At 34.5% G+C, this 27,680-nt stretch overlaps 1 protein-coding gene across 3 annotated transcripts; it reads right to left on the minus strand.

Moving 5' to 3' along the window:
* LOC119639497 lies at positions 1-26,920 on the minus strand. 3 transcript variants are annotated; one of them, XM_038036907.1, is made up of 6 exons: positions 26,797-26,920; positions 26,026-26,336; positions 16,311-16,387; positions 14,619-14,765; positions 7,120-7,242; positions 1-657 (listed from the first exon to the last, which is right to left on the minus strand). In XM_038036907.1, the coding sequence occupies exons 4-6, from the start codon at positions 14,748-14,750 to the stop codon at positions 16-18; spliced, it is 897 nt and encodes a 298-aa protein (XP_037892835.1). In that variant the 5' UTR covers positions 14,751-14,765; positions 16,311-16,387; positions 26,026-26,336; positions 26,797-26,920; the 3' UTR covers positions 1-15. The 3 variants fall into 3 exon arrangements, with proteins under 3 accessions (XP_037892835.1, XP_037892834.1, XP_037892836.1); XM_038036906.1 differs by lacking the exon at positions 16,311-16,387; XM_038036908.1 differs by lacking the exons at positions 16,311-16,387; positions 26,026-26,336.
* Positions 26,921-27,680: the final 760 nt, after the last annotated feature.

Here is a 27,680-nt window from a genome sequence, read left to right on the forward strand (position 1 = left end):
TTTTTTCAAAAGAATTTATTTACTTCTTAAACGTTGTAAATCATTATCATGTGACAAGTTATACAAATACTGCGTCTGATAGTCTAAATGATTGCCATTATCTTCGTCGAAAACTACGGGATCTTTAAAAGATTCATTACTGCCATCGTCAATAAAGGCAAAGTCCGAAAATTTAATTGGGATATTGTTTTTAGGATCGTGTTGTTGCTGTAATGTGGTGCGATTTTTAATAATACTTTGTGTTAAATCAGCTTTACGGTCAGTCGGTTGAAAATGTTTGAGAAACGCTGAATTCGAAATTTGACTTATTTTCGTTTTGCCATCATTAACGACGTCAATGTCGCTCTCAACTTCATCATCATTTTTCGCATTATTGGCCTCGTGTAATTGTGTGGTTATGGCTCGTTGCTCATATTCTATTCCCGGCCGTATTAGATAATCAAAAATTGTTGCTGAGGGCATGACATTTACAGGCGATAACAAATGCCGCTTTTCAGGCATTTCTCGCCCATACGATGATTGTTGCTTATAATAAAGTTCATCTTGCTGCTCACGTTCTTTGGGTCGCACGACATTATGCCACGTGTAACTATTAGTTGACGGTGTATTAAACATGCGTTTGCCCACATTTTTCAATATTGCACGATTCAATTCGACCTGCATTGGAAAAGTTAAGCAGCAAACAGAAAGCATTACAATTAAAAGTTTTATGTAAATTTTTGTAAATCTTTTTTTTTTTTTTATTCTTACGCAATAGTTATAACACACCAATAACGAAAATATCAAAAACACTTTAAGTTCGAACTTTAAACTTTAAAAGAATAACATTTGGCAAAGAAAAATTTCACTTCGATTTCCTCCCATCCTTTAACTCATCTAAAAAGAGAGAGATAGAGAGAGAAAGAGAGAGAGAGAGAGAGAGAGATAGAGAGTGGAGAAGCGGGGGGAAGGGAGAAGCAGCAAGGAGCAAGGAGAGAAACGACTACAACTTAATACGAAAAGTGCCCTAAGTTTCTAGATTGTGTGGTTGCACGTGTCGAAAACGCTTAAAAGAAGATTAAAAAAACCCGCTTATTATATTATTTGCTTTGCTGGTAATACATGTGCTTCGTTACAGTTTCATATTTATCAACGGGCAACACAGTTATATTGACTTTGTCATTCTGTTTGTCAACTTGTACGACTTTATTCCTGAATAACTGCGAACTCGTAAGAACGAGCTAACTATTTAACTATCTTTTGTTAGTACTCTCATGTTATCAAAATTTAAATTTAAATTTCGCTGTTATCGTTCTGTTTTAAAGATGCTTATAACTCGTAGAAGCTTTTCAAAAAAATAAAAAAAGTAACAAAAAATGGCTTTAAAATTCTAAAACGTCCCTATGAGCGGTATTGCATTTCCACTCATTGGCTCCACTGCTGCCGTATATTTGTAAAACAATTGGATGATCATTTAGTAAACGAGTTTGGTGCGTTGAAAAAATCTCGAGAAAGAATAAATTTTAGACAAGATTTTCAGCGACAGCATCCGAGCCGAATAACCGTGTAAGCAAGAATCGCGATCAAATCCTAATGCAATAGAGTTTACATTTATCATAGTCGATAGTCGATGAAGGCATAATCGCTACCTAGCTTTTTTTTGGTCGCTACCGACTAGCAACTCAATGGTCGTGGACTTTTTGACTAGCAACTCAATGGTGGTGGGTTCAAACCTCAAGTGCGGTAGAGCTTTTAATAAAGGCGAAAGCCTTAGATGCTAGTGCTTTAAGACTTTAGTCCTAGAATTTATTCTGTGGCTAAATTTATAATAATAATAATAATAATAATAATAATAATAATAATAAAACAAAAAACAACAAAAAGAAAAGATGGAAAGCTTCACAGCATTCGCTACGCACCCTAGGGGATCGAAAAATTTCAAAAGGAAAACGATACTTGCGGAAATGCCTAGCAGAGGGCGCTTCAGAATCTATCATATCCTATAGGTAGGAAATAAATTCTCAGACTAAAAGTATGACGAGCATTAGCGACTAAATCTATCAGCTCTCGTTTTTTTTTTTTGTTTAAAAGGTAAACTAGATAGTTAGATGGACCAAGTGGCTTAATAAAATTAAAAATTCTATCAATATTTCGCTTTCCATATACGTTCAAGTGGCCCATAGGGTTAGATAATCCGAAAGAAAGTCTTCAAGTATTGAAAAGATTTCGACATTCAAACAGTGTATCTGTATAAGATTTCTGAAGGCTCCGTTCATGTATTGGAATAGTATGACCAAGGTGAGAGTCTTACATCTTGATTTTCATCAATATGTAAATGTTTCCCTTGCTTCACTTGGTATAAAAATGCTGATTCCATTGTTTCTCTTCATATGGAAAATCATTTGGACTCGGTGAGACAAGTGAGCTTGAAATACTTCCATAGAGTCAAGCGTTAAAACAATTCCTCTTTCATTTTTAGTTGACGCCTAATAAAAACGTTATATATTATATTATATATGTATATGCATTATATAATATATGTTGCGATTTCAGCAGAAATCGAGTTGAAAATGAGCATAAAATGCTTAAACTTGCAAAAAGAAAAGAAAAAACGCCAAACCCAAAAATGTTGGAAACAAAACTTTTTAAAAGAATATTAGGGATCAACCTCAGCCCATCGATTTGATATGTAATTCCAATAATTTTAAGGCAGGAATTGAACAGTAGAAGAGTGTAAAAGCAATGAAGATCGCTTAGTAGATTTATAGGAAGTAATAACTTATGACTTTGTAATAGAAGGTATTCCAGGTTCACTCTAACGTGTATTTAACTTTGTTACTCGCTTAACACATTTCGCTCTCTTTGCAGACATTCTTTTGCCTATTATTTCCCTCCGGCAAATAAATACATTTAAGAAATTTCTTTACGATATTTTCCTTCTTACATTATTTTATTTTATTTAGACGACAACGACATCGCGTTGCTTGTAAACACTTCAGCCCGTCAATGGGTGCTTGTGATATAACATAAACAAGAATTTGTAAACTCGTCTCATACATTTTGTCATTTTGCAGATATAGCATCTAACGTATACTAGTTTTACTCTGATTGCTTATGCATGTAGCACATGTGTATGTGGGTTTGTGTGTGTGTATATGAATGTATGTATGTTTATTCAGAAAATGTAAATATAAAATGAATGCAGGTATATACATCATCCTATAGAAAGAGACAAAAGTACATATATAAATCGAATTGTCGACTATTTTTTATATGCATATATATATAAACGTTTCTACATAAATATATTTAAAACCTATTAAAAGAAAAAGAAAAAAAAAAGAGAAAATATTTTTGAAAAAAAGTATGTTTAGAAAAGTTTTATAAATATAAAATTTCATTTAAATGGAAGAAGAGAACTTTCGACCTTGTCTCACCTATATTTTCAAAGCGTATATAAAAGTTGGACGACCCGTAGGTGTTATCGATCGATAGCTTGTACCTCGGACATATAATTATATATGCGAATATAATTTTATTTATTCTGCATTTGGGTTACAATACATTATTATGTATTCCCGCGTTATAAAGTACTTTCCCGTTCATTCGTCTTCCCATGCGGTAACTTTGTACTTCAACAGAAAACGTTATATGCGATATATGAACATTTCAATTAAATCGGAACATAATTGGCGAAATTAAAAAATTTTCGACATTGGACGGCATAAATCACGCTTCTGCAGCAATTACCGAAATGAAACAACACACATTAAATGCATGCTGGAAAGCAGTCTAGTCAGAATATGTCGTTAATAGAAAGAAGTTCAGTCGCAAAAATACATCAATATTAACGACAGCAATCGTTACGTTACCACATGACTTTGGCGGAGATTGGTTTAGTAATTGCATTGAAAATTTCAATTTTTAGTTAATTCGCAAGGTTTTCAGAAATTTTTTATGCGGTCTCTAGTCAACGGATAAAAATAACACTTTGTAATTGTGCTGCGAAAACTATTTTTTTTTTAACTATTAGTGAACTCTTGTGGGATTTTTTTTTATGCGTTTTATTTTATGCGGTTCCTATTTACCGTACAAAAATAGGTTTGAGTATATATGCACTTATCCTCATTCGACTTTCTACCGCTAAATACTGGACATTTTAGGTTTTGTTTTGCCTTTTATAAAGAAAATATCTCCTCGTAGGTGATTGCTCATTCACTTTTTCCACTTATTTTAGTGAATAATTCAGTTCATAATTGTACTTTTAGTTGAAAATGCCTCGTGGAAGGGAACTTTTGGGAATGAGACGTGTTGGTAAGATACCTGGCGGGGATAGCAGTTGCGATAAAACCCGCCGGACCGCAATTCTAAAAGAAACTGATAATTATGGTTGCATTAAGCACAGTGGACCCAACCGTATGATCACCATAAACATCCTCGACTGTCGTGTTACAAGCATAACCGTGGCGGTGAATCTCTTACGATACGAGCTGCATTTGTTGCACGGGGAAATGTAAAAATATGCTGTTGGCTTGTTAGACATAGTTTAGTAGACTATGCTGGAGAGTTATGTGTAGTGACAATTGGACGTTTCAACAAGACAACGCTCCAATCCATGTCAAATGATTTACAATGGTTTGGATTCTTTTCCAATTACACAGTCTAGCTTCACCAGTGTGATGGCCAGCTATTAGTCCCGACTCCAAAGCAATTGATTGTCTTTGGGGAATACCTTTCGCCAAGATATTTTTCAAACCTAAGCAGTATTCTGCGCTTAAGGAATGTACACTTTAAATATTGTCGGAATGAGAGAAACTTGTTACGACCACTTCGAAGGACGTGGTAGGGTGTTTGCCATGCAGACTATAACAAGTCCTCATCCAAAATAATGCATTGCACTTATAAATATTCGCGTAGGCGTATTACGAAAAATTGAACCAAGAATATAGGTATGAAGAAAAAGCTTAATGCCGTTCTGCAGATATGGCGAAGGAACTCATTGATCAAGGATGCATCATATTAATATATAGTACTTTAGATGATGTGATGCAAACTCACTCAAGCCTGTGGTTTTTGCAACAAGAATAATGACATACCGTATACGCTCATTTCTTTCGATAGCTTATGTAAACTAAGTAAATGAATTGCTGGTCGATATCTGCTATGATAGACTAGTGCAGACGCAACAATTAAAACTCACCCGCATCATCAAAATCTCATCAAAGTGCATTTGAGCAATAAAAAATTTTAATTAAAATTTGAATTTTGAATTTTGAATTCATAACTTTGAAAGCTCTTCTTTCACAAAAATAATGAAATATAATGAAACAAATGAAATCCAATAAAACATTTCGCTAAGATTTTAGTTAACGAAGCACATATCAGTGAATATGCCAATTATCCATTAAAACCGCTTTACTGTATGCATAGCTTAAATGCATTTGCTTTCCTAACCGTGTAATTGCGTTTATCTGCTTAATAATTACTTAATAATCAATGATAAACAAACAAAATAAGCAAAAAAAATAATAATAATAATAATAAAGAGACATAAGAGCAAAACAATAAGAAAAAGAAAGCAACTCAGAGGCTAACACAGTGGTCCCAAAGTGTAAACGGCATCGGAGGCCGCTTTTATCACAGAGTGGAATCAAGGCTGCACGAGTTAGTCTGCATTGTTGATAATTGGAATCCGTTCAGCCTCAATAAAGAAAACTCTACTAAATGTATGGGTAAACCGTTGGACTGCATGGAGGACATGAAAACGAGAGATCTCCCTAACAAAGCACGGTCCCGTTCAGGATGATATGACTAAAACAAGAAAGTATTTAAAAATCATTGTAAAGGATTTCTCCGCTGCGTACGGTAAGTGGCAATTTCGATGCAGACAACTCGAAAATAGCCACACGATCACACAAACTTACTGTAAAATAGTGCAGAGTTGTAAACTGATCGATAATTATAAGCTTCACTATGGCTACAGTGCGGAATGAGCTCTCGAAAACAATATAAAGAGCAATTTAAGCTTTTTGGTTTCTCTTTATAGCCATCACTGAAGGATTGTGGTCTACGCATTTAGTTTTCTCTCATAATGCATGTGACGCTCAAAGGGAAGCTTTAGAGATCCTATACAGTGTATATGTCTGGCCATCTGCACGCTGCGTAGTGTTTGTTGTTGGCACTCTCCTGGTGGCAAGAATTAAGATATCGACTTCAAATTTAGTAGAAACATTAGAAGCAGATTGGTGTTGAAAGTGGGTAAAATTGGCCGTAGTGGACATAAACCCGCAGTGTAACATAAACTGAACGTAAGTCTGTTTTTTATGGGTTTTTGCTCGTTATTCGAAGACTATTGAAGGTAGAAGGCTGATACCTTTCCACAGGTACTTTACGAGACACTCTTTTCTTTACGTGGAAAAATGAAAACAATCGGCCATGTCCACACAAAGCTACAAGTAATTAAATTCTGTTTTTTCCCCTTTTTTGAGGTTTTATGCTTATTTGTCATAACGCAAACAAGGCAGAATGTTTGAAACTATTTTGCACATTCCTCAAATGAAGATAGATTATCTGCCTAAAAATGGGTTCATTCGAGTATGGACATCGCGATTAAATTTCTCTTAAGCGATTTCTCTCAGCGATACGGGTACCAAATAAAAGGACTTGGAGAGTGGAATTAGAAAAGCATAGTCATGGGTATGTGAGATTCGGCCCTCACCGAATATAACGTTCTAATTTGTTTCCCTTTATTTTGAATAAATCCAAAAAAGACTAGAAAGCATGAAGAAGTTTTGCGCATAGCTCATTTTATAGTTAGTCTAGCCGTAGCAGAAAGTAAATGCGACAACTTTACTGTTAGTATTTCCTTAAAAGTTTGTACCCCTTTGATACAAGTGACGCGCAATCCACTTGTAAAAGCTTTACACTCTTGAAGAGATTGCCATTTTCATCTTAAAGATGCATTTTAAAGTAAAAATATATGAAATTCATTTTCCACTTGCATGTGTACATGTGTACATGTATATAACAATATCATAGACATTTCCGTGATAATATTACAAAAAGTATAGAGAAGTAGACAAAAAAAAAAAAAAAAAAAAATAGAAGAGAAAATCACAATTGCGGTTATGTTTCACTTACCTGTCTTGTATTTTCTTTCATTTGCCTACGAGCAATTTCTAGCAACAAACGCTGTCTTAAAACGTCCAATGGATTCACAATCGACAAAGAAGGTTTGTTGCGTTTCGTAATAACATTATCATCCTATGTGCAAAAAAGAGAGAAAAAAAACGAAACAAAAAATACATTTTTTTTTTCTATTATATATGAAATAGTTTATGTTAAATATTTAATCTTTTTGCCAATCACATACATACACATTGTTTTGTTTATAAAATTTCAAAAATTTTCATTCAATTTTTCAAGGGCTTTGTAAATATTACGCCAAATTTTTTGTACTTAGGCTTTAGGTTGCATGATGCATTCTTTGATAATTTTTGTTGGTTTTTCCAAGTATTTTATGTACCTTTACTTTGCCGGGCACTTTTGAAGGTACAATGGAAATTGCATTGAACTAAGGAAATGCATGCAAACCGGTAATGGAAACGAAAAGACGAATGGACAGCAAAGATTGAAATGATTAAGAAAATGTTGACATCGGTCAAGGCGCTCAATCAATCAATTTCAATTCGATCAATATAAAAATCGTAGCTCCGAAGAAATTCTGTTGAAATTAGTGGTAGACAAAACAACGTTCGTGCTTTTCCTCCTATTAAAAACTGATAATATGAATATATGATAAATGTATGGAAAGCATATCATCTAGCTTGGTATGGCAGAAGTAGCCAGAAGCATAATTCTTTGCCTTTTATAAAGAGAATGCACAAGTTGTCGAAATTAATCCATTAATGCGTTCGACAAAGTTAATGAAATCCTCCTCACCGTGAGGACACTATCTGTAGGTGTCTCTAAGCGAAGTTAACTTATTTAAACTTATAGAGCATAATAAAAACAAATTAAACCGCTCCAGTGAGCAATGGTCCACCCTCAAATATCCTACGCTAATTCGTTAAACACTTTACGTGCGGATAGGTTAAAAAAGTGGATCGTCATGCACCATTTTCAATAGCATTCAATAGCAATAACATGTCAGTGTTGCAAATCTCATCAAAATAACTAAAAAACGGCAAGAAAACAGGATAGACAGATGGACAGAAGGACAGACAAACTTAGATCGATTCAGAAATTGATTTAGAAAGTGATTCTGAATCCATTGGCGTAACAAAAGATGGACGTTTCGGAACTCCTTCCCTCTGTACCCTCGTACCGCCAGGTGTACCGGATTTGATTAACAATTTTCAAAATATGCGAACTATAGGTTGAATACAAGAAAACAGCACAGAGAGACATACACGCGGACCGACTGATAAACGACCTTAGATCGATTCAGAAAGTCATTATGAATCATCAGATATTTCAAGACATTAGTTTTGCGTAGAATATTTTTAAAAAGAGACTTCGTCGTCCATTTGAACAGCGTTCATCTTTGGGCCAAACCCCTTCTGTGAACCAAATTTTATTAAAATCTCTCAAAAATTGCGATCTTTAGGTTGAACAGAACTAAACAAGATACGGACAGACAAACTTAGATCGATTCAAAAATTGATATTAAATCGATGCAAAAATTGATTTTGAATCGATCGGCTTAATAAAGAGTAGGTCTGGATCACCCGCGGTGCTCCTATGTTACATGCGATTGCACAAATTTAATATAACTTTTCACCGCAAGTAATGCAGAGCATGGATTAGTCTTTCTGTCGTGAATATGAAAAACATTTAGGAGGATCAAGGATCTGCTGTAAGTCCGAGCCAATGTAAAAGATATAAATGCAAAACGATTCGTTTAAGCGTTTTCCTACCATGGGTATAAGAATCATTTAAAGTCAAGGACCTTTGTCACCCCAGGTGCGATCAATCTACATTTAAATCCAAATATTTCTCCAAAAAGTCGTTCTAAGAAGAGATCGAGTTCAATGCTGGTTTGATGCCAAAAGAAAATGAAAAAAAAAAGAAACCTTTGTAGAATTCTTCTAGATACACCTTCCAAATATCACGCATGCCGTCTCCTGCCACACCTCTATAAATTGCTTTCATGCATTTGCAATTCTTAATGGCGTGACTTCCGCTGCAGAGAGCGCGAGAGAAAGAGAGAAACTTTTCGTTTATTCTTATGAATGAATTTTATTTATAAAATTATTTTTCAAATGAAAATTTATATTAATTAAGTTTTTTGCATTTATAAAATTATACACCTAAGAGCTTTCCTATATGCATAAGCAAATGTTCGCAAGCACTTGTGTTTCAACTTTGAGTTTCCAGGAGGAGTTTATATAATCAGTATACTGTCGCCTGTCTTTACCTTATCTATGATGTGTTCGTTGGTCTACAGCATGTAAAAGCAATATGTGTAGATATTGCTCTCTTGATCTGCTTACACTTGCTTATATATATATATATATATATTCTATTGACTTTATTTACGTTTATGTTTACTTAACTTCATGTCATGACATTTGTGACTTTTAACTTCATTACAAACCGTATTAGACGAACGCATGCAGAAAATGAAGGGGACCGTATAAGATTGTATTACTTTTTTATATGTATATTTTATATATATGTATTTTTAACTATACTTTACGATACATTTTATGAATATATTTATGGGTTCATATACACCACACTCACGCACACACATCTATAAACGACTGCATGCAGGTATGTTGTGTTATCAATTTATTCGAATATAAATTTTATTCTCATTTCGAAAAAAAAAAAAAAAAGATTGTATCGTAGGATGACAATTATTAACAATGTAACGAAAAATTTATATAACTAATTTGCTGTTGTAAGACAGTGGGCAGAGCAAGTTTTTATTGTGAAGCTATGTTGTGCTGTCGTCAACGCCGTAAATTTAAGTTTCGATTATAATATAGTCTTATAACGGTTTAAAGCACCTATGCAATGCACATTTTTTTTTCCATCGGTAAGCAAAAATGTTTTCGTTTCGTCATATTTTGCAACTTTTAAAAAATGACTCCAATCGTACCCAGTAAAGACTCAAATCGTACTCACATAAACTAATCGTTTATTGTAGAACACACACAGCACAGATGATGTATCAATATTTTTGTTATAATTTTCGAATTAATTTAGCGGAATTGACAGATACGCAGATTAGTAGAGGACGGATGACAGAGGATCATAAAACACGCAATTTAGTGAACTAAAAAATTAATCGACAATAAACACTGCAAGACACTGCAAGATAGAACGACAAACAGACTACAGATTAATGAAACTGATTTCGGGATTTACAGCATCTTCTGACACTTGGACAACGGCTATTGTATTTCGAACTAATGTGAAGCAACGGCAGCGAAAAAATGAATTTTTGGTAACTGCAACGGAATCTACGATGCAAAGAAGTATTACAATGCATTCCTCGGAAATTACTTAAAGTTACAAAAAAAAAAAAAAGGGAAATAAAAATACGTAAGAGTTAGAGCTTCGTAATAGATATGTAGTATCATCATATCATAGCTTGATTGTGCATAAAATATTAGATTTTTATGTGGTCATCAAACAACAAGCAAACAAGCAAAGGGTAAAGAATTACCTTAAGGAGCGAAAGGCTGGAAACAGTCTAATGGGCTACTTAAAAAAACAAGTAAGACATACTTATAAATGAAATAAACAAAAAAAAGTTAAAGAATTGAAATTTTTTCATAAAAACTCTCTCTCTCGCGTGAAAAATAAATCTTAAATTTCCTCATACTTATTAAACACATACAGTCAACACAATAAACGTAGCATCAACCTAAAGCGTAAACGCTTTCTTTAGAAACGAACTATTGCCGCTAAGAAGAACTTTTTGAAAAGCAACAACATTATAGTCGAGCAAGGCCGACCATTCAATAGCCTTCAGCACATTGTCTCACACCATTATAGGATACAAAAATTATACCTTGTTTCTGTATAAAGACACATTTTTCATGTGCGTATATATTGGGAAGTCGGCCTAAGTCGCAACCTAATGTAATACAAGTTTAACCTTTACATAGCGCAGGATTTAAAAATAGGCATGGGCAGTCCAAATTTTATAGAGTTCATTTTTTTATGAAATAACTCTTATGGATCAATTTCCATCGCCACATATTAAAACTTGGACTTTCTGTTCCACTAAGGGTCAATTTTCCTTATTAGGGTAGAATCCAAAAAACATGCCGAGAAAGTCCAAATATGGGACAGTTAATTTTTTAATGTTAAATTACTATTATGATATAATTTTCATCGCGAAGCATTGCAAATTATACCTTTTTTTCGTGTGAGCTTCAGTGTTCGTTATATGAGGGGGTTCAAAAATGCCCCAGCCAGTCCAAAGTTTCCATACCAAGTTAGAATGCCAAGACACTACTACTTAGGCACTTTTGTTGAGAAATTTTGAATGATAGGGCGTTGTAAGGGGAGTGGTCGAAAAAGTGAACCAATCCAAAACATTTTCAATGGCGTGTGCCAAGGCCAAAGGCCTTAGAAAACTTAGTGTACTTAATGGTGTGGGATATAAAGAAGACATTCGCAAGAAGAAGGCTCTCGTTCTCATTCTCGGCCTGTTTTTTTTTTTTTTTTGCTTACCTAGATATTATGGAATATAAAAATTTAGTTCTTGTCCTCATTTTTAGTCCTTTTTAGGACAAAGATGAGTGGATGAGTATAAAAGATTCGGTCACGACCGACTGTAATGTTCTTACTTGTTCGTTTCTTTCTTACATTTCAATACATGCCTAATAAACTCTCTGAATATTGTTATTCTGCTCTCTTTTTTTGCATGCAAAAAAAGAAGAAGAAGAAATTGGCAAGAAAAAGGTCCTCTTTTCAGGCTCTAACAGCAGTGTTTGCACTCCTTCTTCTTCTTCTTCTTCTTCTTTTTCCTCTCTAGTAAAACCAAATTGAATCTAAATTCGGGGGTAAACTAATACTTATGTCCGCTATGCGCTGTTTTTTGCTCTTTGTACCCGAGAATCAGATGCAAAATGTTATTAAAGTTTTGAATATCGCAGATTAATTTTTGCAAACTTTACAAGGTAAACAAAAAAAAAATGTACATTTTTTCAATGATTTTAACATTTAACGCAATAAGCGCAACAGACTTCCAATGATGACAAACAAACAGTTATTCAAACTCGATAAGTAATTAAATCTATAATGGAGAGTATTTAAATTAAATCTTATCAGCAAATAGAATTTATGGCCAAATATGCAGGCATACGGTTGTCCAGAGAAAAAAGTGAACAACAAATCATTCAAATATTAATTACTCAACTTGCGTGGAACGGCGGGGGTTCGATTTGCATTCTTTAAATTAAAAAATATATATATATATATATATATATATGACAATCATTTTTATAGCCTCCACCATATTGGGTGTCATAGGGTGTATTATGCAACATCCAGAAAGGTTTTGAGATAAAAGCATCGTTCATTATACCGCTCTGTCCGTCTGCGCATGTATTTTTTTTTTTTTTGCTGCACCTACAGGACGCAAATTTTTAAGACATATTGACGAAAGAACGAAAACTATTGAGAATGGTTCGGATCGGATCACTTTTTCGAACGCTCCCCACATAATGGCTTCTTTTTAAAAGTCGTTGAGTAAAAAAATATTGTAATTTTCAGAATTTCAGAATAAAATTTGCCAAGTAAGGTCGCTTCGGCAGTATAAATCGGTGGGAAAAACTTGGATCGGATGGGACAATTTTTTTAATCCTCTGCCACATAATCTTTCCTATAGAAAGTGAATTCTTATATCACAAAGGAGTGTAATCATCAACATTTCTTGACGAAAATTTCTTCACAACAACAATTTGACACGAACCTTACCGAGCTTGGACCATGTTGGTATATTTTCTATATTTCATGCCGTATAAGGATTCCGATGAAACATAAGTCTTTTACTTCGTAAAAGTATTTTTGATATAAAACTGAATTGTAGCTCTATTTTTTCACCTCATCGCACAAAACGGTTCTTATGAAATATTAAATATTATATGCAAGAAAGATCTAATTGTAATATTTTATGATGAAAATGGTTTCGCTGTTCGGTTATTCAGACCTCGTCATATGCAACAACTCTTGTGAAAGGCAAAAATCTAAAATGTTTTTTATAAAGAAAATCTACTGAAGAATAACAAAATCTTTAAGTTTGCTACGGTAGTTCATGTATCAACTATCCAACCAGTAAGAAAACTATGCGTTCACATAACAAAATGTATGATTTTTGTTTCATTATCATGAAAACGATGAAATCACTAACCCTATTAGGCGAACTGATGCAGGGTATCTAGAGGGTGGCTTTGCCGGGTTATAGTGCTCTTGTTCTTGATATTTCGCAATGAGAATTGCAGTTTGACATAAAACTCAATATCATATATATGTGACGACAATCAGTTTTGAATCGCGTTGGTCTATTTTTTGCATCCTTGCGCCTACGTAAAGATCCTCAAAGACGGTAAGCTCTTATATGAGGATTTCTTGATGAAAACTTGAATTAATGATGATATGCATAGTTGGACAAAAGGGAAAAAAGCGAAAAATTTGTTTACTTCTTACGGCTTTCCTAGCTTTGGATTAAATATGCTCTTGGTCGGTTTTGTTCGACTCTAAGGGTTTTACTAGCTTTTTTTATTGTAGAGTTTGCTAAAAATTAAAAATGAATTTGTCGTCGCATCGAGTTTGTTTTTTTTCCTTTTCACTAATAGAGACTTGGCAAGTTTACGAAGAGTATCGAAGACATTTGGAAGAAGCCTTTACCGTGATTTGTGGATATAGTTGGCCGATGAGAACACCAAGAACCAACTTAATTTTAACCATTTACCCAATAATACATCTGCTTGCCTTCGTAGCTATTCATAGAAAGTATGTACATTCACGTTGTCAAAGAGTTTTTCAAAAAGCCTTAAACCCAGTGTAAATTTCTCTTTTTTACTTAACTTAGATAGTGTTATTGCTATCACTAGGGATCACAGGGATTAATGCTTTGAAGCGCTAGCATCTTAAGCTATCGGCTTTAGTGAAAAGTCTACTGCATTTGAGATTGAGTTGTTAGCGGGCACTCCTCGTCTACTCGGCCATTCAGGAAAACCGATTAAATTGATTTCTTCGAAGAGTAACTTATATGTATATAGAGCGGATTCATCGAGTTGCCACATGTATTGTAGGAGCCCGTACGTAGGAGCCAGTACATGGACAGAAAAATAGACGTGTCCAGTATTTTCAAATTAATCAAAATTGAACGAATAACCAGGAAGGGAGACCCGTATCCTTTTTTAACGTCTTCACTGCGTATAAGATGAATACGAAACAAGTTGCAAACGCTTGGAAGGGATTGACGAAAACAATTGTCAAATTTAAAAATTTTTAAATTGTCCCACTCAATATATATATATATATACATAGATATAGTGAATGTCGATTAGATGTGTGTGCATACAATATATTGATGCAAAACCAAATAAAACACTTTAGGTAAAAACAAAACAAAACAAAAAGTATGCGAATAGCTTTTATTATTCCATTACCTGCAACGTATTTGATGCCATATAGTTTAACGGATGATAGCCGATTGTAAAACTTGCTCTCTGCGCTGTACAAACAAGCCTGCTGGCGCACAACACTGTTAACATGGGACACAACCAAGTGGTGGCTTTCATAATTTTTGTTGAACGCTAAATATGAAAAAAACGTATTTAGAGAAAAAGAGAATAAATTTTTGTAAAAACATTTATAAACATTTATGCGTAGATAAAAATATTTAATACGAAAATAACATAACAAACTGTCTGTCATATGCATATGCATATGCCTACGCATATGTATGCATTTTTAAGGAGGAAAAAAATCAAATTTATACAAATCGCTTTAAAAAAAAAAAACAAAAAATAAAGAAAACGCAATAAATGAAAATGCGTTGAAGGGCATGTCAGACATGGTACCACTTGAACTCGGCCGTAAATGATAAATGCTTATAAAGCATAAAGCGTCGGTAGTAAATGTCCGCAAATGTGAACGCGTGATGAAGATGATGATGAAGAATTTAACTTTTGCTAGCAAGTCGCTTATATAGAATGCAATAAAAATAAAAACAAATTCGTATCGTATTTAAATTTTAAATTTTTCTTCTTTTCCATCTTCCGATTCCTGGTAGTTTTTTGACACAACTTGGAAAGATGCAACGAAAATCCATTTTAGTTAATTAAGCAGATTTTAGTGACATACATATATTGATATGTTTGCCGATCACCATCCTAAAGACTATCATCTATTGTCACCTTATGGCCACGAAATTAGATATTCGTACTCTTGAATTTATTTACAAATAACCGATCATTGGGTTAGAGTTAATATTTCTTACAGGCAAAATAAGATAAAATAAAGAGAGATCAAAACATAATCATGATATATTCAAATTTCAATTCAATTGCGGTCCGAGGGTATATTAAGTTTGTAGGGATGTACGCACTTACAGAAAGATTTGATTTAGATTTTCCTTTTATTGTTGTTTGTATTCGATCGCATTTTTAAGAACTCCTTAAATAAAGCCTTACTTTAAAAATGCCGTTATGTGAATAACTAACCATAACAAACAAAGTGGTGTAGAATATTTAATGCTGGACTGCGTCTCGCTATAGTGGCGCTATGCAAGCGCTGCTTGTTACCGAGGCTCTTAAATTTAAAATGTCTCGGGAGAATCGCTCAAGTGCTGCCATTTTTTAATATTCTTCGGAAATAGTATTTTTTTTAAAGCATAAACCCGATAGCCTCGCCAAATACTTTTATCCTCCTTCGTCTTCTTCTTCTGTTAGTGAGCAAATCAACAACGGAAGATTCGCTGTGATTTGGCCCCATGATTTTTTTATTCTATTACATTCCCTTCCACATAAACGATTTTGGATATCACCCTTCGATATTTAATAAAGGATCGTTTAAGATAATAAAAGAACGGAAAACTTTTGAAAGGAAATTCCCGCCCGTACGTAAGCGCAGTACAATTTCACTAAAAGGTCTTTGTAAATTGACTGATGATTGATGATTCAAATTATAAACTTAAGTCGACTTCATTTATCCCAGCTGACTGCAAGGGCTTTGAAAAAAAAAAAAAAAACACTTTAAAAAAATTTGGTTATCGACAAAGTAGACTTTGAAAGAAAGAAAAAAATTAAGAAAGAAAAATTCAAAGTAAGAAAGAGAAAAAAACTAATTACAATAATTACCGAAAGGATTTTGATTTGGAATTGATCTGTTCAGTCAATGTGCAGCAGAAAAAGGAAAATCGAAGTGTAAACTCGTACTGTAAAAACAAAAAGAAAAACCGTATTAATTGAAATATACTGCAATCACCCCAGATCCGGGTGGGAGAGGCAATTGGAGCTGGTATCGTGAAATCGATCTGAAATTACTTGCAAACGTGAACAGAAGGCAGAGGAGAAAAAGACAGAGACCGTATACCCTGCAAACACGCTTCAAGTTGAAAAGGTAGAAGGAGGTATGTAGAGAGAATTTTTTCTTACATTTGCTTTAAGTCCTCAATCGGGGGTATTTACACTTTGGCCTTACACGAGATCCTCCTTACTAACATCTATCTCTATTAAGGAATCAGCTTTCAGCTTAGCTTAATTGGGGCGAGCTTTATCAAAAAACAATATCAGTACTTTTTGAAATTAAATTACAAACGAAAGCCTAAACCGGTTTAGCCTAAATCGAATAAGTCATTTAGTGTACTGTATGCATACACTTAACTTAATAGATTTGGGCTTTCGCTTAGCAAGCCTGCAAGTGTAGGAATGTGTGTAGAAAGAGGGTAAGAAACGTGCAAATAAACGTTTGGAGGCAATAAATTCGATATTCAATTGTCAAGACCTTTTCGATATAGAACACGTTACTGTAACGTAGGGATGTGCCTCTGATAGCGGTTCCGTCATAAAAATATCCGATAGTTAGTAATGGTCGGGTCTGTTGAAAATTTTTTACTATTTAATGTTTTTGTAGTAACTATATCAGAATTGGAACTCAAGATCCGTTAAGATGGGTTACTTAACGATTTTCAATTATTACGAAAGCGAGCGCGGAGTCCGGTCACACCAATTGGGCACTAACGTACGTACCATTAACTCGTCAGTTGGTAATTTCAAATAATAAAATGTCGACTATATATAAGACACATAAAAATAGGTGTAAGAAATACAATGTCTACGCAAAGTCGACGTAGGAGGGCAAGAGATTACTTGCGAAGGTTAGCAGCTATTAAGCATATCCCGCACAGACATGTCAGTGAAGAATATATCTGTAGTAGGATTTCTAAAAGTGACCAACGCAAAGTGCAGTCATATTTAGTCCACGTAGACATTATCACATTAATACATTTGCATTTCTATTGATAGCTAATGATGAGTGGCATGGAATGGCGTAAAATTTTCCCGACCTTACACTTAAAAGCCTTTAGGCTCTTAATAAACACTCATTGTACTAATAAGTGTAATAACCCTTGAATGTACACACACACTCACACATACGTATCAAACGATTAATAAGAAATCCCCCAGGTTGCAAATGTTTAATACTCTGATGAGAAAGTATAAAGTATTGATTTTTGTTTTTACTCACCGTCGCATGTTATATTATGCTTGCACTCAACTAAAATAATTAAAAGATTTTAGCCTTACGCAACAAGATTACGATTATTTGTAAATTTTGCATTTCCACATTCAAATATCTTATCCAAGCACTTGACTTGGGGATTTACCTAATTATTAATGGGTCGAATTACTCTTTCAATCTTAATCCGAATGCTTATGCATTTGTTTTCTTCAAATTTATGCAAATTTGTTATCGACACAACGATGTAAATTGATGAATGGCAAAGGTATTATGTATTACTTAGAGACTTCGGTATACCTTTGTTGTCCTTTACTCTGGCGTAAATAAATACTTTCTCTACTTTCTAAGATAAATTAATCTAAATATTTCGTAATTATTGCACATAACGGTACTTTCAAATCAAATTTCATATAAATCCTGATAAGTTCTTTCAAGTTAAATCTTATAAAAGAAAATATCAACTAATGTAAGCCATAGTCAGCCCCTTCGAGATTCAAGAGAGCAGAGGAAAGTTAAAAAATGTTAGTTAACTCTTTCATTTATAATTACATCCTACACCAGTTGTATGCTATTGAGTATATAATAAGTTTTTGCGAACATATGCAAGGCGTAGATGGACTTCAGATATACCCATCTTTCATTAGATCAATCGATTTACAAAATGATTCTGCAGCTAAGCTTGTCTCTCCGTCTGGTAGACATTTTCGAGATAATTTGATGAAATTTAGTACACTGACGTACTCTGACCGGAGGACGAACCCTATGGAAATCGGAACGGTCCAATTTTTCGCATACTTCCCGTATAGCGCTACAGTTTGAAAAGTGCTTACCTGAAAGAAAATTGCTATTTTCGAAATTTCTCGACAAGACTCGTTGATTAATGATATTCCGACCTTCGAAATTCGTGCGAAAATTATGGATCGCCTGGATCGCCAATTTCCTTAGCTAAGCCATTCCCTCTTCTATAACTGCTCCAAGCGTGCACTTTTTAATATTTTGTAGTGAAAATTGCAATTTGACAAAGAGGTCAACCTAAACGAATTTGGATCTCTTAGGTCAACGCCCCCATAAGGATTTTCAGAGAATGTGAACTCTTATATGCCGAAAAGTTCTAATCGCTAATGCTTTGTGATGCGAATTTGTTCATGGAAGTAATTTAGCACAAAAATTTAATGGATCGGCTCTGAACGACATGAGTCTACTTCTTGGACCCCATGCCATATTGGAGTTCTCATAAGTAGTAGTAGGGCTTCAGAAAATGGTTTAATTTTTCAATATTTTATAACCGGAATAGATCCTTAGTAGCAACTTGGAACTTGAAGCAACTAGACCCTAAGGTTAATAGAGGTTATCGCGAAAAGCATGCCCTTACATGATGAGAAAATATATTGTTTATGATGGAAACTGAAAATAGATTCACGCCATGTGATGTTTTGAGTATACCTTTGCATGAATGTAACGTGCAACGTAAGGTAACATAATCCCATTACTCTACTGTATTAGGCGCAGTGGTTTAGGGCCCGGCTTGATTTTTTAAAAATTTCTTATTAGCTGCAATAGTTCGTTCGTTTATTATGGTTGACTGTGTGCGTTTAACAAGCAATTTTTTAGAAAATTTAAGATTTATTTTTCGCGCGAGAGAGAGTTTTTATAGTGGAAATTAGTATTCTTTAATTTTTTTTTTATTAATTTTGTTTCATTTACTTATTAAGTAAAAGCAGTCCATCCACACTATTGCCGCTGACCTTGCGCTCCTTAAGGTATTGCTTTACTCTTTTGTTTTCGGGTTATTTGCTGATGACCACAAAAAAATCTTTGCATCGCATTTAATGGAGCAAATATTTCGCTGGCAATCATCAGCATCATCGTTTGAATGCAATTCGTGAAATGTTGTTGTGCAATTTGTCAGTGTTGTCAAGTAACGTTTATAGCTTCCGGGTAAACGAAAGCATAAGAAATATTTATGTATATATATATATATATAAGTGCAATTTTATGTTTTAAGTAGTGTTTGTTGTTTTCAGATTTTACATAAACGATATGTACGTATTTGGATCAGCAAGGAGCAACATAAAATTAATTCGAGTTTTCATCTTCTTTGTTTATAAGACAAAAAAGGAAAAAAAGCATTTAAATAAAATAATTTCATATCTTCTTTCTTTTGTTTTGCGACCATAGCCACTCCCCTAAACATATTCTTAACTAGGGTGTATGAGAGAATAATCATTAAGTCATGCTCGTCTAGCTCTTGATCAGGCGGTCATGACGGAACAAAACACCGCCTTATTCTGATGGCAATCAAAAATCGATCTCTAATCATAAACTGGTTTCTTGTCATCTTTGTACGCTTTCTTTGGTATTCTAGGTTTACCTGGTCTAGGGACCACAAGGCCTAATCTCAGATTTCTCCTTTCTAGCGGCATCCGCGTGCACTTTGAATAGACTTACGTGCAGAACGCTCACCAGGAATGAAGAGTGTCCGCCGTTAGTGGCTTAGCAATATCTATGTTACAATAAGATGTTATGGATTAAGTTTACGTCAGGTTGCATATATGACGATATATGAAATATGGATTTTTATGCTTTCCTAGGCCATTCCATTGTAACTTCTTTCGGTTGGTTATCATCCAGAAATTTGCATTCTTTTAGAGTGAAATTTCGAGGCGAATTCAATATGCCCCACCCTTTGGTCGATCTGTCATTTGGTATTAAGAGACTCTTGCTACTGCACTGCTACCTTTAATTAACTTCAAATTGAAAACTTCAAGGTCAAGCCCACATTAAGTGAGGAAAGTATAGCAATAGATAATTTGGGGACCATTTACGAGGGAAATGTTTGAAAGGTCATCTCAATTTGACGGCCTGCAAACAGACTAACATAGGTAGGCAAAGCACTTTAGTTTACTTTAGTCAATTAGGGAAATTAGTATTCAAAAAACTTACGTACAAACGTAGACATAACCATACAAGGAGCTGTTGTCAGACTGTTTCCAATCAATTAAGTGACGCATACAAATTCATCCAAAGTGCATTGTGGAATTATTGCATTCTTTTAAGCAATGCATTCATTTATATTCAGCAAAAAGATTATGCTCAACGAATTTGGGATGAAATTTTTTTCAAAATAAAAGCTTGCTGATCAATCGATAAAAATAATCACTGATGGGCGAAAATCACGAAAAGCGAAAATTTTGAGGGAAACATTGAACTGAAATTCTTGTCGTACAGCATTGTACCGTAAATATGAAAAATTATTTTATTATCTCTCATCGCAGGAAAAAGTTCGAAATGTAACAAAGTAAGAAAGTTAAATTCGGTCGGATCCGAATCTTTGATACCCAACACACGGTTATCCTAAAAGAGACAAAAGAAGTAAAAGAACTAAACTTTCATGCCCTACAACAAGTAGCGGGCGCAGTTGGTTTCTTCTATTTTCAAAATAAAAGTATGTATCGCATAGGCATGTGGGCGTTGCGCAGGTGTGTCCTTTGAAAAGTTTAGCTCAATTCCAAATTCTTTTGCAAGTTTTTAACGAGAGAATCGTTACCGCAAATACAACAAAGTTGCGCAAACAGACAGATGGCGAGACGAACAGACGGACATGTTTAGGTGCGTTCCAAATTTGAAACTGGCCAAGAATTTTTGTACTTTATAGGGTGTTGGAGGATTGCTTCTACGCCTTATAAAAGAACAATTAAATTTTGATCCACTATAATATTGAGTAGGCGTGATCAACTTTTCCCATTGTTGCGCACAAATGCTACAGCATCGCGCACAGAATATGCTTTCAAATTTTCGTATATCGTATATCTGCAATAGTTGATGCGTAACGCGCAAAAAAATAATTTTTCATTCCTTCTGATAAACAAAGGTATTCTTAGTTTACGTAGTGCTGTGGGTGTTTCCTTCGACCGATTTGGTTCATTTTCAGCACCAACTTGCCTGCGAGAAGTTTCGATAATTCTGTCAAATTTGAAGTTGATAGATTCATTTTTGCGGCTAGGAGGATGTTTACAGCAGACATTTCACAGACGGACATGCTTAAGTAGATTTAGACTTTGATGCTCTGGTCTCTGATGCTTTCCTCTGAACAGACGTTGCAAACGTTGTGACAATATCAACATATCCGGTAATGGGTATAGAAGCAAAGGCGTTAAGCAAACAAATTAATTCTGTTTTAGAAGGGAAAAGCATTCTATAACAGGCCCCCAAAGAGCTGTAAAACTTATACTATGTAGATAATATTGTTAAAGATTCTTCAGTATTGTGATATATATATATATATATATATATATATATATATATATTCACTTTTGTTTATTTAAAGAAAAGAAAAATAAATAGCAACGAGAAAACAAAACAAGTAATTTTGAAGCACTTTAAGGGATAAATAATTCCTTGAAACATTTAAATCGGTTGCAGTCTTCGCTTATTAAGTTTTTATTTGTATTCTCATTACTCGCTTGCATAGTAAGGTTTTTTTAAGTAGTTTGCATAGCACTTTCGTGAACAAGATTTTCAATAATAAATGTTGGGTATAATAATTTTAACATGTCATATGTAACGTATGAGAAACAATCTAACAAGCTACAACACTAGATGATAGATATCCGAGTCAAAAAACTCTCTCAGACAATCTTAAAAAATGTAAAAGGGACGAGACTTGGAAAGTCAAATTTATTAATTGATAGCCTTATTCCTGTTGATGAGTACCCATGTATGGGTAAATTTCGTTACTTTACCTTTGGATTGTGCGCATCGACTAAGATAAGAGAAGTCATCTGAGTTAACTTAGGGTATCTCGGTTCGTCCACTATTTTTTACTGCAATGCTTAGTGGCCTTAGTCCTTGTGATGGGAGGAGAAGCGTAAAAATATCAATTCAAGAACACGCCTACAATATCTTAAAAAAAAATCACACGAAGCCAGCAAAACCAGCAAAAATTTCAAAGTACTTGCGCCAAAGCAAAGCCCATCGATGAAGGAACTATGCTGTGACTACTTTCCTAGGCAGTGACGATAGGCACTTATGACTAAGGCGTCTACAAATCGTTTTCCACTTTTCTCCACATCTTAGATGATGAAACAGTATTTTCTCTTTCTTTTTGGAAATTTTTGTTCTTAACGACGACTTGTCGTTATATAAAACAAATGAACTTTGCAAAGAGTTTACACACAAACTTATTATAAACGCATTAAAACGCATTTGAGAATGGGAAAGTTTCAATTGAAAGGCAATAAATAATATTAGTACAGGAAGATGTACTAAATCCAGTTGAAAGAGACGCAACGCAGCACATTTGCGTTTTAGAGTATTTAAGTTTACATATTAAGTATACGTAAACAAGCTTAGACAATATATAACGACAAGAGGTGTTCGAACAGTTTTAGGATTATATTGGCATACAATGCATACGATATACGATATATGACAACAAGAAATTAGAAGCCCTTCAGATATGGATGAATCACTTCAAATAATGGAAATCTATTATAAAAAATAAATTTGCTCAGAATGAATGACGGGCTTCTCCTTCCCGCTCTCCCAAGTACGTAGGGTATTAAAATTGTCTCCTTAAAGGCTTGAATCAGGCACTAACCAGACCGAGTAATCATTCGATGACGATGATGGCTTAATCCAATAATTCAACAAAGTTACTTATTCGATCGTTGCAATGTTAATAAGCCTTAATGGCAATAAGTGTTACGGGTGTGAAAGGCTCTTAGTTCGAGTTCGGGATCAAAAATCGTGCGAATAATCTAAAATGACACGCTGTGTGTTTATTGTAATTTGACACTCATTTTTGAAGGCACTCATATCAAGTTTCAAGGATCAAGGATCAAGTTTAGTTGATCTGACCCATGTTGTGCGGGAAATTGCTTTCTTCTCTGATTAGCTTCCAAAAAATTGTAACAAAACTTATTGATATCAGCACAACAAATTTGTGACAGGCAGTCATCGGCAGTAACGGTAAACCGGAAATCGGATCACCACGTACGGCTAGAGATACAGGAATTATTAGATTGACGCGGGAATGTTCTGTCGCAAACGTTGCAAACGTTTCGACCAAATTATGGCTTTAAAGAGAAACGATGGTAAATGTTGCTTCCGTATCGCAAGAAACATAACTCATAGTCTAAAATCTAACCAAAATAGGTTATGTTAAACGTGGATATATGAAGAAAATTCTATACATATATTTCTAGGGATCGTTGAGATATAGTGGAACTATTTCTAATACCGGGGAATACTTCTCTTACGTCTTTTGTTTTTTTTTTGGTATAAGGGTGATCCCAATCGAATCCGATCCCGATCGAATTACTTGTTATTGCAGACTTATTTATACGTGTATCCATACCATATCCAGACCATAGTCTTATTAAATATCCACGAAATCTTTATCGCATCACTCAAAGGCCGCGATATTTGAATATAATTTTCAAAAGAGAAATTTTTCCCATTTTTATGAAATAACCGCAGGCAAATAAATCATTTTAATGAGCTTTCCTTCATTCTCATCATATAACGTGTTTTACTTAATATTTATTAAAATATTTTCCTTTTAAAAGTGAAGAAAATAATTATCTCGTTTTCTTTTCTTTTTTTTTTTTGTCCATGAAATTTGTGTCATGTTCTCGTCAAGTTATTCTTTAGTTTAAATTGAAAAAAATGTTCTTAGAAAATTAATTATCATAATTTTGCTCATATTGTCAGCTGTTGATGTTAATGCTAATAACGATGATAAATTATAATGGAATGCAAAGAAGAGAGAGAGAGAGAGAGAGAGCAGGTTAACGATGTTGCGAGAAAATTATTTCAATTTTATCACAAATGGGTCATAAAATGAAAATATTTTCGAAACGTAAGAAACTAAAAAATATAAAAATTTCAGAATAGTTTCTACTTGAAATGCTTCGCCTTTGCGGAGACATGATTCCCAGACTAGATCGCCATGCAAGATACTTTAGTGGGGTAAATCAGAAGGAAGAAGCAAGGGGAGGTAGTGAACAATGAGAAAAATACAGACTGATGGGAAAAGAGATTTATTGAAGAACAGCGAACGGATGGTGAAAGATGCCAGGCGAAGAGTGAAAGGAATCTTGGAGGGACGTACAGACGGACAGATTAATGATGAAAATAATAGAAAATTGTGGTGAAAGGAATCTTGAAGGGACGTACAGACGGATAGACCAATGATGAAAATAATAGAAAATCGTGGTTAAACATGGCAACAAAGTAATGCCTATTCATCTGTCGCTAAAGATAAAGTTATATTTATGTCGATAAGTTATAATAAGTCGAAGGTACGTGGAATTTTTCCGAAAAGAGCCTTTAGGCTTTAAGTATATGGTCTACACGGAATATATTGAAGTGTGGGATTATAAGCCTTGGAGGACAGACCTTTCAAATGCAAAAGAGAATATGTTGTCCTTATAACAGAACTTAAGGGAATAATTTCCCAGAAAGCATGGATAAGATCCCTTACGAGGCTGATCGGTCGCAAAAATGTAGGAATCTCTTGAAATTGCGAATCCTTGCAGGTAGGGGTCTTTCCATCTCACCCTATAAGCCTTCTGAGCATCTGTGTTCCTCTCTCTCCCTGCCTTTCCCCAAATGGTGTAAATGTGTGTGCTATCCCCGTGAACCTTCGCAGAGAAGAATTTTTTGAGCTCGAGGAAGTATCGACCAGAAGTACGTTAATATCACATCTCTCCCTCTCTCTCTCTCTCTCTCTTTCTCTCTCTCTCCCTTTCTCTCTTTCTATCTCTTCCTCTCTCTGGTGTAAATATTTGTGCTATCCCTATGGACCTTTGCAGAGACGAATTATTCCACCTTGTAAGGTCGAGCTCGAGGAAGTATGGAGCAGATATACGTTAATATTCACCCTTGCCGTAGGCGAATCTCTTGAATATAGCAGAGTATATTGTGACTACAACAAAAGAAAAGAAATAAAATTATCATCGACGCAAGAGGCCCCACTGGCGAATATGATCGTTGACGTATAAGCCTTAGGAGGCAGATTCCGTGAACATTTCTAACCATTTTAAGCTTTATCTCCCTGCGGACAAAAGGACAAAAGAAGGCAAAAATTTTGTTGTGCCTTGTGCATAGAAAATCTGCAATCTTCTGCAGGAAGGTACACAAGTCCTTCTTAAATTTCTCATTTGCTTGTATTGATCGAACAATTGGACAGAGTCAAGTTATTAACAATTAACATCTACATTCTCATTGGAAAATATTATTTTATCATAAACTCGTTCGGCGACGCACACACGCTATAAATGGCTTATTAATTAAACTTTATTGCATTAAATAGTTTCGCTTACTTACATTCGATTTAGTAAAATTGCAAAGAAAAACCACAACTTTATCCAAAGGGTATGTGTTTGCAAATCAAGTTTGCTTAATCACTCTTTTCACCCTTGAGCCACACTTGAAGAAGCACAGTTTATTATATAATCAATCAACTTTCGAAAGTCGGGATATAATTAAATAAATCTTGATTTGATATAATTTCGCTTATTCCGATGGCTATGGTGCGTAACACTTTAGACTTGTTTTGCTGATGCTGATGCCGGAAGAAAAGAAGATGCCATAGACGTTACCACGGCATTTATATGCGCGTCCGTGAAACGTTTGAACTAAGGATAAAATGCAAAAATTTTATTTATTCTCCGAAATTTTTTTTTGTTTTTTTTTTGTTTTTTTAACGAAATCTTTCTTTTTAGATAATATAATACACCGTTAATGACAACGCACGTACAAGTAGCATACGATTGGGGGGAACACGTAGTGTAGGAATGTATATATGTACAAGAGAATGGCTAATGCATAAAAACAAAATGTTTCAAAATGTTCGTTTGCTGATTAGAGGGCAAAAGCATAAGAACAACAAAAAAGTGTACAATAAAAATAGTTAATGAAATTGTTTACTTCAGTGTTTTCCGTCTTTTGCGTTGACTGAGTGGTGAGTGGGTTTTGATGAAAAGCAAAAGCAATTAATTTTTATTTGTTATATACGGTTAATAAATGACGCGTTTTTTTTTTCTTATTAGATACATTTACACGCCCCGTTGAGTGAAACTGATTTCGACTACTGACCACCGGGAAGAAGCAATTAGAGAAGTCGTGTACTCCACCACGTAATATATATGACGTTTAACGTTTTCGGCGCCCTTGTTTACACTTCTTCTATGCAAACTGACAAAATAACTATGTGCGGCGTAATTATTTTTTCACACTGCTCAAGCAGGTAACGCAACAGGCTGACACTGCAAAGATAACTCTGGACAAAATTGAACAAATGCTTTATTTTATATTACGGTAAACAACACCAACCGAGTCGCCGAATACTGACTGCCATGTACAGCAAAGTGTTAGTAGCACGCGAATACACACGTAAACATACATACACACACACACACACACAAATAAGATGAAATAATACATATGTATATAGGTATTAACACGATTTTTAAGCAAACACAACAATAAGCTGTAGAGCATGCGTAGTGCCGGAAGGGAAATGAAGCTGCTGAACATCGTTAAAGATAGATGTGAAAGATGCGTATGCACGTTGGTTGCGAACGTTGTTGTTATTATAGCGAGGGTGTGCGAAGATGTGTGTTATTAACGGCCTAAAGTTGCAAATAGCATAGCACAATGAAAATCCTGTTGCTTTTTATCAAATACCTCCTAAGGACAACATGTTGCTAAACATGCTATGCTAATAAAAATTTATGAATGAATTTATGTTGCTAGCGATTATTACCGCATCATCTTCTTGTTGCTTATGCTAATTGCTTAATACATACAAACATACCCATAAACACACGCCATAGAATAGAATAGAACTCTAATAGGGGGTCAAGTTTCTTCTCTAGGGAACGGGGGCAAAATTTGACAATCATTACACACGAGCGCTTATGGTATTCATATGTGTGTAATTCAAATATACTTTAAATTATCTCCGTCTACCATTGTTT

Source organism: Glossina fuscipes, unplaced genomic scaffold (assembly GCF_014805625.2).
Source record: "Glossina fuscipes isolate IAEA_lab_2018 unplaced genomic scaffold, Yale_Gfus_2 112, whole genome shotgun sequence".
NCBI classification, from domain to species: domain Eukaryota; kingdom Metazoa; phylum Arthropoda; class Insecta; order Diptera; family Glossinidae; genus Glossina; species Glossina fuscipes.